This window comes from Barbus barbus, assembly GCF_936440315.1.
Source record: "Barbus barbus genome assembly, chromosome: 16".
Classification (NCBI taxonomy): Eukaryota; Metazoa; Chordata; class Actinopteri; order Cypriniformes; family Cyprinidae; genus Barbus; species Barbus barbus.
Genome location: NC_136744.1, coordinates 608,125 through 621,137, shown reverse-complemented (window position 1 = coordinate 621,137; position 13,013 = coordinate 608,125). Strand labels below are relative to the sequence as shown.

General features: G+C 41.7%; 1 protein-coding gene across 1 annotated transcript; it reads left to right on the top strand.

Annotated features, from left to right (window-relative positions):
• The first annotated feature begins 690 nt into the window (after window positions 1–690).
• Window positions 691–12,995, top strand: LOC306882892 (sphingolipid delta(4)-desaturase DES1-like). Its single transcript, XM_079437887.1, has 3 exons — window positions 691–1,020; window positions 5,817–6,559; window positions 11,706–12,995. The coding sequence occupies exons 1-3, from the start codon at window positions 798–800 to the stop codon at window positions 11,850–11,852; spliced, it is 1,113 nt and encodes a 370-aa protein (XP_079294013.1). The 5' UTR covers window positions 691–797; the 3' UTR covers window positions 11,853–12,995.
• Window positions 12,996–13,013: the final 18 nt, after the last annotated feature.

The following is a 13,013-nucleotide window of genomic DNA, read 5'->3' as shown; positions in this document are numbered from 1 at the left end:
GGACCAATAAATTCTTGAATCAAACCACAAATATCTTGTCTGATACTATCACTGCAGTCACCAGATCCAGTCTGTATCCAGATCAGATGTTGGATCAGCACCCAGAGACGACCTCTACAGCCCTGAACGTCAGCGGAGACCAGGACACCTGGATGAGCGCCAGAGACAGATCCCCAGTGAGGACCCCATCGGGAAAGACCACTGGAACCAGTAATAATATATTATCTATAATCTAAAATAAAAGTTTGTGTTTACATATAATATGAGTGTGTATCGTGTATATTTATTATGTATATATAAATACAAAACATGAATGTATATATTTAAGAAACATATGTTGTTTATATATTAAATATATTTACATATGATATAAAATATAACAATATAAATATGTAAATGTATAAATATTTTCAAAATATATACTGCATGTGTGTGTATTTATGTAGGCTATACATAATAAATAAACACAGTATACATTATGTAAACAACAACTTTTATTTGGGATGCGATTAATCGCGATTAATCGTTTGACAGCACTAAAAAAATCCATGTCGTGTTAAATATTTAGCTCAATAGATAGTGAAAATGTGCATAGAAAAATAACAACTTGTGTACATACATCAATGCAACTGATTTTGTCAGCTATTTCCTGTGAAAGATATCAACTGTGAAGCTCTGGGGTGAAACACTAGAAAACAGCATCATAACGGAGTCGCTACAGGGAATTTATTCGAAGCTGGCGCTTCCTCATTGGACAAGAGCAGGAGTGACGACAGCAGGAGACCCCGCCCACCGCGATGCGTTCAGTAATCGAAAGGTCTTCAGTACGGAGGGGAGGATGTGGAGCAGCTGCTGTTAGGAAACTACTCGTACTGTTTCTGCATTCACCTCCTGAGGAAACACACTTCCCGCGAAGCAGCCTCCGAACCAGAGAGGACATGGGGAACCGCGTAGCTCGCGAGGATTTTGAGTGGGTTTACACCGACCAGCCTCACGCCGACCGGAGGAAAGAGATCCTGGGTGAGTGCTCGTTATATCCCTGACGGAGAACACGTTCAGTAACGACTAAACATCGCTGCTGCCTCATACCGGCGGCGCGTTCATCTGCTCCGACTCGACTCAGTTAAAGTTAGCTGGTATGTAAGTGATCTCCCGCGGAAACTTCAATGAGTCAAGTGCTTATTATTGTATTTGATTGTAATGTTTCAGTAGCGTGTGAAGTCGATTAATAACGAAAGAAAGCCGTTCGTCGTTAGCTGAGATGACCGTTATATGATGGCCACTCCCTGAAGAAGAGCTCTTACATAAATAACTTCCTAAACTACAGATAACACTTCACCACAGCTGCTACTCCTCAATTAATGACCTTTATTATGCGATTCTTGGAGAATTTATCTCATGAATGTGAAGCTGTGCCAGCTAACCGCTTAAACAACAATTATTAGCAGCTAATTCCTTTCATCCGAATACAGCAGATATAGTGCGACTCTGTGTCTGCTTTTAGCGATTTAATAACCTCTATTTAGTTTGTTGAGCTATGAATGATGTATAAAGTGTTAAAATGGCGAGTGTGGTGGAGTGACAGTCACATGAGGAAGGCTAGCTAGTGCTCTCTCTCTCTCTCTCTCTCTCTCTCTCTGATTCTGTTCATTCATTCTGAATGTCTCTCTCCCACACACACACTTAGCTGTCTAACTCGGGACGTTACACTTATAATCTATAACTATCTGTATATAAAACAATATATCAACTAATCCTAACCCTGACAAGAGCCACAGAAAACGTTATGCATTTTTACAATTCAATTTTTACAAACAAGAGTTCTTAGAGATTTTGTCAGGTTTAGCTCACTTTTGGGTACACATTTGTCCCCAACATATGGTTAAATAGTCACTCACTCACACTCACTCACTCACTCACTCTCTCACACACACACACACACTCACTCACTCACTCTCTCACACACTCACTCTCTCTCTCTCACTCTCTCACACACACACTCACTCTCTCTCTCTCTCTCACACACACACACACTCACTCACTCACTCTCTCACACACTCACTCTCTCTCTCTCACTCTCTCACACACACACTCACTCTCACACGCACTCACTCACTCACTCACTCACTCACTCACTCTCACACACACACACACACACACACACACTCTCACACTCACACACACGCTCACTCTCTCTCACCCTCACTCACACACACACACACACACACTCTCTCTCTCACTCACTCACACACACACACACACGCTCACTCTCTCACACACACACACTCTCTCTCACGCACGCTCACTCTCTCACACGCACGCTCACTCTCTCACACGCACGCTCACTCTCTCACACGCACGCACGCTCACTCTCTCACACGCACACTCGCTCACTCACTCTCACACACACTCACTCACTCTCACACACACTCACTCACTCACTCACTCTCTCACACGCACGCTCACTCTCTCACACGCACACTCACTCACTCACTCTCACACACTCACTCTCACTCTCTCGCACGCTCACTCTCTCACACGCTCACTCGCTCACTCACTCACTCTCACACACACTCACTCACTCACTCACTCTCTCACACACTCACACTCACTCTCACACTCACACTCACTCACTCACTCACTCACTCACTCACTCACTCACTCACTCACTCACTCACTCACTCACTCACTCACTCACTCACACACACACACACACACTCACACACCAATAGTGGCTCTCTCCACTGATAAAGCTGCTTATGAATGCCTGTGGAAAGCTGATGATGAGCCATTATTCCCACTGATCTATATGTGGAGTTTGGATAAACATTAGAGCTGGTTTATGGATATACTTCAACACTAAACCGCTCTGTTACTAATTCATGATTTATTCACGATGCCCTCACTGACACACACCAGTCATCTGGTAAATGATTCTGTAGCTGTTTAGTTATAATTATGCTTTAGATTGCATGGATTCTACTGCAGCTGTTATGAATAAAGAATTGAGTTGCATTTTGTATTTCTATTGTTTTCAATAAATCCCACTGCACTGAATCGTTGGTGACAGTCTTATTCAAACGCATCATCTTGACTGATATTTGTTCAGCAAACTCTGTCTTCATGTGAGCTCATGTTTGTCTGATTTGGAGACGATCCAGTATCCAGCATACCTGTGCTGACATGTAGTCTGTCTTCTGTGCTATTGCATGTACAGTAACAGTGCAGCCTGCTGTGATCCAGACCGGACTGTCAGTACCTTGCTGTATTGCATTATGTAATATGTAAACCCTGGATTAGGCTTTAAAGTAGCACTCTTGCCTCAAAGCGGTCAGTTCTTGCATTATAAAATACCTTGTATGAAAAGTGCCCACATTTAAATCCTACTGTGTTTTGTATTGTTTCTTGGAAGCTTTAGGCAAATGACATTGACTTCAGGGGGCGTATTACAGAAAGATCCTAACTTTAAAATCTTATCTTATCTGTTTGGTAAACATGGTAATTTCAGTTAGGACCACATTTAGGACAAAAGCTATTACAGAACAGAATTTCCTAAGTGTGTTATCTTATCTTAACTACAGATATGAAAGGGGTATTACAGAAACCTCCTAACTTGACAAAAAACCTAAAAACTGTGTTTACTTTAGGACAACCCCACAGCTGTCCTAACTTCAACTAGGGGTGTGCGATATGACGATTTTTGATCGTGGACGATAAAACTGTCTCCACGATCTGCTTTTGAAGAAATATGGTAGTATCGTGCTACAGCACACATTATGTCAAATACAGTTCTGGCCTCCGTCTCTATATTCTGTACAACACGACATACAGCAGTAGAGTTACTCTGACAGGACACTGCACTTATTCGCGATCGCAAAACTACATTATTTGCATACAAGCCTTGAAGATACAGCGATATCGCCGACCTTATTGCAAAGACACTATTCAAACTTATTGACACTTTATTTTCCTTTTTTTTGATATTGTGCAGTGCTTTGACACAATTTGCATTGTAAAAAGCGCTATATAAGTAAAGGTGACTTGACTTGACTTGCTGGTTAAATGTTTAATTCGCGCGCTGGTCTGACGTGCGCTTTTTCTGAACGCATACACCTGAAGCACGCGCACTAAAACGCCTGTCTAACAGCGCCTGATTACTCAACTAACTTATATTTTGCGCTAATACTGTCAAAACACACAAGGTTTACATACAGACTCAGTTGGTTATCTCTAAAATGAAAGTAAATAGTTAAGAGAGAAACGGATGCGTGCCTGTATATTAGATCTTAAAGGGACAGGACACTAAACATGCTGTCGACTGTCATTAAAGGGATAGTTCACCCTAAAATTTAATTTCTGTCATTATTTACTCACTCACATGTTGTCCCAAACCTCTATTCATTTCTTGTGCTGAACACAAAAGAAGATATTTTGAAGAATGAGGGTAACCAAACAGTTGCTGGTCCACATTGACTTTGATAGCAGGGAAGAAAAATCCTGTGGAAGTCACTGAGCACCAGCAACTGTTTGGTTTTCCACCTTCTTCAAAATAGCATTTATGTTCAGCAGAAGAAAGAAACTCATTCAGGTTTAAAACAACTTTTGAGTAAATGATGGTATAAAAATACAACATTATGACAGAATTGACAGACAGATGATAGAATATTTATTTGTGGGGGAACTATTCATTTAACGTTAACAAAACAACAAAACACAAAGAGAAAAATCACTCACTATTCTTGACTGAAAAACATTAATACAGTTGCTTTAGGAATCAGTCTATGTGTTTTATTTTTATATTTGTTCATTCAATTTCATTGAATGCTCTGCTAAATACACCTATTGTACCTGGAAATAAAGCACTGTTTGTTTTATTTGTATATTATGTGTATTTGTAATGTGCATCTTTGTTCTTATTTTTTAATAAGAAAGATAAAATAATGACAAAGATTTTTTATCTTCGCCCACTTTGGCCTAAATATCTGCCATGCGTCTTTGTCTTTCTAGTTTGGCTGTAATGCTCAGACAACTTGTAAAACCAAAATAGTAAAACTAACATGACAAAGAATCGTGATAAAATCGTGAATCGTGGTATTTCTAAAAAAAATCGTGATATGATATTTTTCCCATATCGCCCACCCCTAACTTCAACATTATTTGAAAGCTAACGGAAAAAAAGCTTACAACTGTGCTGTCCGACAATGGTATTACATTTATTAATAGTTGAAAATGAAGAACTAAGATGTTTAATGGTAGAAAGACTCTTGGAGGACCCTGAAGATGTTATATTTTGATGACTAAACACTTATAAGTAATTACAGACTGCCACACAACATATTACAGTTAGCACAGGAACTGCAACCAGCATTATAGAGACCAACAAAAGAGTCACGGCAGTGTTGGTTGCTTGGTAAGAGACCTGAGAGTGGATTGTCCAGCTTGATTATGCCATTTAAGATTTCCTTATTAGAGCTTATACTATTTTGTAAGATAGGATAAGAATCCCAAATCAAGTTAAGATTTGCTTCTGTAATACGAAAATGCGAAAAATCCTAATTTAACACATCACATCTTTTAAGACCTAAGATAAACTTTCTGTAATACGCCCCCAGGTTTCACAATATAAAGCATATTAAGATCTAGATGACAAAGAGAGGTGACGTTACATGCCAGAGACATACGAGCCAGCGCACCAGATCCCGTTGGTGTCGAGTTGCTTTGATTTGTCATGGAAATGCACATCATTTGAATGCACTCATCCTCCACATCAGACTGTTCCAGTTTTACAATGCTTGTCTTGTGTGTTTTTTTGGCAGCTAAATACCCAGAGATCAAGTCTCTGATGGGACCGGACCCCAGACTCAAATGGATCGTCTGCACGATGGTCGTCGTCCAGTTTTTGGCCTTCTATTTGGTGAAGGACCTGCCGTGGAAATGGGTTTTGTTCTGGACGTACGTGTTTGGGAGTTGCATAAACCATTCAATGACGCTGGCGATTCACGAGATCTCGCACAACACGGCTTTCGGCAACAACCGCGCCAGATGGAACCGCTGGTTCGCCATCTTCGCCAATCTGCCCATCGGGCTGCCCTACTCGGCATCCTTTAAGCGCTACCACCTGGACCACCATCGCTACCTGGGTGGAGACGGCGTGGATGTTGACATCCCCACGGAATTCGAGGGCTGGTTCTTTTGCACCCGTTTGCGTAAGCTGTTCTGGATCATGTTCCAGCCGCTGTTCTACGCCATCCGTCCCCTCTGCATCAACCCCAAACCCATCAGCCAGCTGGAGCTCCTCAACGTGGCCATACAGCTGGCCTTTAACGCCGTGCTCTACTGGGCATGGGGTGCCAAACCCCTGGTCTACATGATGATGGGCTCCATGTTAGGAATGGGTCTGCATCCCATCTCAGGACACTTCATCGCAGAACATTACATGTTCCTCAAAGGCCACGAGACCTACTCTTATTACGGATCCCTCAACCTGCTGACTTTCAACGTCGGGTACCACAACGAGCACCATGACTTCCCTAGCATCCCAGGACGCCGCCTGCCCATGGTAAGACCAGTTATTCACTCCATCTCTATAATCTGTATAGCGCTTGTAACGATACAAATAGTTCCAAGTAGAGGTCTTCTCGGGTCCTAAAATCCGTGCCCGACCCGAATCACTTCTTACCCGAACCCGATGTGCATAAATAATTTTTTTTAAAAGATAAACCCGACCCGAGACAAAAATCATAATTAAGCAGAATTGTGAATGCACAAACGTTATGATTTAATTAAATAATTATATGTGATGCAGTTGAATTATTTCCATGCGTGTAGGTTAGATACGTGCGTCTCACAGCGATCAGTTCACTGTAACGTAGACTAACCGTGTTCCGTACAGATCCTGTTTTAGCGCCGATCGCTGAAGAAATACTTCCAGGTCGTACATAAACTATATATCTGTGTAATCGTCATTTTTCCCTCTTTCACCTCCAACCAAGACAGAGAGCCACCCGCGGTTTGTTTCGGTGGGATTTGAGTAAGTTTGCTAGGTGCGCCCACTGCGCTTGAAAATGGACAAGTTACACTTCAAGACTGCAGCTTAGGAGGGAGACCACTAGAGCAGCGAAAATGTACATTTCTATTTCATTTGTTTCTCACAGTACTAGTCTTTACCAAATGAATATCCTGTTATCACAAATGGTTAAATATGTTCCCTTTTATTGAATAAATGTTTTGAAATTTTAATTTTTAAACGTCGATTGCGGAGATGACCACTTGGCGCCACTCTCACCTGAGACAGGTCTCACCTGTTTGCCCTTCATTCTGCGTGCAGTGATGATGTTTATATTCATAAAGGGTCAATTAAGTTAACATTACATGATTTGAATTTTAACATTTTAAGTTTTTAACAAATTAAACATGAAATATAACTCAATTGATTGTTATTTCAAAGCCAACTTTTTCATTAAAAAAGTGACGTTACGTTGTCTGTGCACATAAAAACACACGTTACACACACACACACACACACACACACACAATGTAGGCCTAAATAGTGCACACAATGTTTAGTAATAGTATTTTTAATCAGTTTAGTGTCAAATGTAAATAGTAGTAAACACGCACATCTTGATCATTATGTTTAGAAGTTTTCACATTGGTTAATCTTTTTTTATTTTAAAATCAGTGCAAATTGTTTGCCCTTCTTGTCTTCAGAGATATGGAAATGTTATTCACTAATGTTTCACATGGTTGATGCTTAACTCACATGCCATAATTAATATCATGACACAATCATGCCTAACTCGCATGGTCCTTTATTAAAGCAGCAATTAACTTGCATTTTACACAAATAAAAAGGTACTCATCTTTTTGTTTTCATCATTTAAAATAAATAAACAGCTCACAGTTGATCAGTTAAATGTCAATTTTCTCCGATGAAATCAAGTTATGCGCGCTGTACGGAACATCGTTATAGTCCTGTACGGAACATCGTTATAGTCCTGTACGGAACATCGTTATAGTCCTGTACGGAACATCGTTATAGTCCTGTACGGAACATCGTTATAGTCCTGTACGGAACATCGTTATAGTCCTGTACGGAACATCGTTATAGTCCTGTACGGAACATCGTTATAGTCCTGTACGGAACATCATTATAGTCCTGTACGGAACATCGTTATAGTCCTGTACGGAACATCGTTATAGTCCTGTACGGAACATCGTTATAGTCCTGTACGGAACATCGTTATAGTCCTGTACGGAACATCGTTATAGTCCTGTACGGAACATCATTATAGTCCTGTACGTGTACGGAACATCGTTATAGTCCTGTACGGAACATCGTTATAGTCCTGTACGGAACATCGTTATAGTCCTGTACGGAACACCGTTATAGTCCTGTACGGAACACCGTTATAGTCCTGTACGGAACATCGTTATAGTCCTGTACGGAACACCGTTATAGGCCTCTACGGAACATCGTTATAGGCCTGTACGGAACATCGTTATAGTCCTGTACGGAACACCGTTATAGGCCTCTACGGAACATCGTTATAGGCCTGTACGGAACACCGTTATAGTCCTGTACGGAACACCGTTATAGGCCTCTACGGAACATCGTTATAGGCCTGTACGGAACACCGTTATAGGCCTCTACGGAACATCGTTATAGGCCTGTACGGAACATCGTTATAGTCCTGTACGGAACACCGTTATAGTCCTGTACGGAACACCGTTATAGTCCTGTACGGAACACCGTTATAGTCCTGTACGGAACACCGTTATAGTCCTGTACGGAACATCGTTATAGTCCTGTACGGAACACCGTTATAGTCCTGTACGGAACACCGTTATAGTCCTGTACGGAACACCGTTATAGTCCTGTACGGAACACCGTTATAGTCCTGTACGGAACATCGTTATAGTCCTGTACGGAACACCGTTATAGTCCTGTACGGAACACCGTTATAGTCCTGTACGGAACACCGTTATAGTCCTGTACGGAACACCGTTATAGTCCTGTACGGAACATCGTTATAGTCCTGTACGGAACATCGTTATAGTCCTGTACGGAACACCGTTATAGGCCTCTACGGAACATCGTTATAGGCCTGTACGGAACATCGTTATAGTCCTGTACGGAACACCGTTATAGGCCTCTACGGAACACCGTTATAGGCCTGTACGGAACACCGTTATAGGCCTCTACGGAACATCGTTATAGGCCTGTACGGAACATCGTTATAGTCCTGTACGGAACACCGTTATAGTCCTGTACGGAACACCGTTATAGTCCTGTACGGAACACCGTTATAGTCCTGTACGGAACACCGTTATAGTCCTGTACGGAACATCGTTATAGTCCTGTACGGAACACCGTTATAGTCCTGTACGGAACATCGTTATAGTCCTGTACGGAACACCGTTATAGTCCTGTACGGAACATCGTTATAGTCCTGTACGGAACACCGTTATAGTCCTGTACGGAACACCGTTATAGTCCTGTACGGAACATCGTTATAGTCCTGTACGGAACACCGTTATAGTCCTGTACGGAACACCGTTATAGTCCTGTACGGAACACCGTTATAGTCCTGTACGGAACACCGTTATAGTCCTGTACGGAACACCGTTATAGTCCTGTACGGAACACCGTTATAGTCCTGTACGGAACACCGTTATAGTCCTGTACGGAACATCGTTATAGTCCTGTACGGAACACCGTTATAGTCCTGTACGGAACACCGTTATAGGCCTGTACGGAACACCGTTATAGTCCTGTACGGAACACCGTTATAGGCCTGTACGGAACACCGTTATAGGCCTGTACGGAACACCGTTATAGGCCTCTACGGAACATCGTTATAGGCCTGTACGGAACATCGTTATAGGCCTGTACGGAACACCGTTATAGGCCTCTACGGAACATCGTTATAGGCCTGTACGGAACATCGTTATAGTCCTGTACGGAACACCGTTATAGTCCTGTACGGAACACCGTTATAGTCCTGTACGGAACATCGTTATAGTCCTGTACGGAACACCGTTATAGTCCTGTACGGAACACCGTTATAGTCCTGTACGGAACACCGTTATAGTCCTGTACGGAACACCGTTATAGTCCTGTACGGAACACCGTTATAGTCCTGTACGGAACACCGTTATAGTCCTGTACGGAACATCGTTATAGTCCTGTACGGAACATCGTTATAGTCCTGTACGGAACACCGTTATAGTCCTGTACGGAACACCGTTATAGTCCTGTACGGAACATCGTTATAGTCCTGTACGGAACACCGTTATAGGCCTCTACGGAACATCGTTATAGGCCTGTACGGAACATCGTTATAGGCCTGTACGGAACATCGTTATAGTCCTGTACGGAACACCGTTATAGTCCTGTACGGAACACCGTTATAGTCCTGTACGGAACATCGTTATAGTCCTGTACGGAACACCGTTATAGTCCTGTACGGAACACCGTTATAGTCCTGTACGGAACACCGTTATAGTCCTGTACGGAACATCGTTATAGGCCTGTACGGAACATCGTTATAGGCCTGTACGGAACATCGTTATAGTCCTGTACGGAACACCGTTATAGTCCTGTACGGAACACCGTTATAGTCCTGTACGGAACATCGTTATAGGCCTGTACGGAACATCGTTATAGTCCTGTACGGAACACCGTTATAGTCCTGTACGGAACACCGTTATAGTCCTGTACGGAACATCGTTATAGTCCTGTACGGAACATCGTTATAGTCCTGTACGGAACATCGTTATAGTCCTGTACGGAACACCGTTATAGTCCTGTACGGAACACCGTTATAGTCCTGTACGGAACATCGTTATAGTCCTGTACGGAACATCGTTATAGTCCTGTACGGAACACCGTTATAGTCCTGTACGGAACATCGTTATAGTCCTGTACGGAACACCGTTATAGTCCTGTACGGAACACCGTTAAGCCTTACTATTTCCCGTACACTGGCGGAGGAGGTACTTTTCCACACTTTTCTCAAAAACTATTGGTCCTAAAGACATCAATCAAAGTGTGGACTGTATAATGGGTTTTCCCCCAGAGAAGGATCACACAAACATGCTTGTCTGTCTCGGTGGTCGCTGTCGCGCGGCGAATAGTGAAAAGTGTACGGAACATGGTTAGTCTACGTTAGCTCCACAGAAACTGTTATTATTTACATGTGGAGCGTCTCAAACTCATCTCTGCATGCTGAGTTTGTGTTTATTATAACGTTCATCTGGGAACACAACGCGTGCCATTTCATCAGATTTGTAAGGTAAATCATTTATAAATCTACACAAACACAGGAGAATACATCGAGATTTCAAAATAAAAGCTCAAACCCTCACTCTGAGGTACACGGATAGATGTCCACATATTCATTTAATTACAGCAGCTATAGCATCTCTGTCCTAAAGAAATGCCCAAATATTAAAGATTAAGTGTGCGTTTGAATTAAATGGTGCTTGTCAATATTAAACAGTAATGTGTAAAAATAATCATCAGGCCGTCGGCGCCGCTGCAGGTCTTTGTTGTGATGCGTAATCTATATTAGCTCTATTGTTTAGAATACATTGTATTTTAACAGTTTTGTTCAATAAAACCATATGATTTCTTGCTTTTGATACTTTGAGATATTTGGGCTCTCCAGTGCATTACGACGCTGTGTCCGTTCCTTCTTCAGGTGAAGGAGATCGCAGCGGAGTACTACAGAGACCTGCCCTGCTACACATCATGGGTGAAGGTCCTCTACGACTTTATCATGGATGATGATCTGAGTCCGTACTCGCGCGTGAAGAGACGGCTGACAGGAGACGTCAAGCAGGAGTGACCGCCTCGCCTCGCCACCAAACCACACCACAGACTGTCTGACCCTTCACCTGCTGGAGAGCCAAGCAGCTGTTAGCCATTTTTAGCCGTCTGTGACACAAAGGACATTACTTTTTGGCTTTTAGCAAGTGTGCTGACAAATTTTCATTATGAACCAAAACGTTTGAGCTCCTCTGCTGCACATGGTCTGAAGATTCAGATGCTTTTCTTCTAGTTTAATGGAACGCTGATGTTTCTAACTGGTTACACATTAGCAGATTTGATTGACCAGGTCAGCAGTTCATGCTCGCTCCGTTATCTGTCTGAATAACGCTGACAGAGCTAGGAACACACTGTAACAACGCAGTATGTTCTTAGCGCTGTCCAACCACCAATCACATCCCAAATAAGGTTTTGTTTACATAATAAATGTGTGTACTGTGTATATTTATTATGTGTATATACACACTCATGCAGTATATATTTTGAAAATATTTACATGTATAAATTTAAATAAATGATATATAAATGTATTTAACATATAAACGTAACAGATTTTTCTTATATATACACAGTACACACATTATGTAAACAAACTTATTTGGGATGTGATTAATCATGATTAATGGTTTGACAGCACTAGTTCTTATGTCATTTGTACAGTAAGCGTAGATCTGCAGCGTCAGAGATGGTTCTGTGGATCTTGTACTGAAAGCGATTAATGCTGTTCATCTCTCGTTAACACACACCAGAGTCCGGCGGTTTGGTGTAGAGGACTGTTTAAGCCTCTCTTATACTTCATTATTTCAGCAATTAACCAAGTCAATTAACGAACCTTGGCTAACAGTGAAGTATTGAGTTGACTAACATTTATACATTTTATATCGCCTCAACTGAAAAGCCTTAATAAATTTGAGCTGGTGTCTAATGATTGTTCTTGGTGTCTAAAATATATGAATATTTGATGTACATTTTGTATGTTTTAACCCTGAATATTAGAGTTGCAGTACTCTACTGGTCACAAGTTTAGAAAGTTGGCAACTTGTTCATTTGGGAAGAAAAAACCTGATTTATATTTGTACACAAACTATTTCAAGCAGGTTTTAGTTTTTTAACCATGACAAAAGTTTAGTAAAGTGTCAAAACCTTTGACTGGTAGTGATTTTCTCTTTCTCCACTCTCT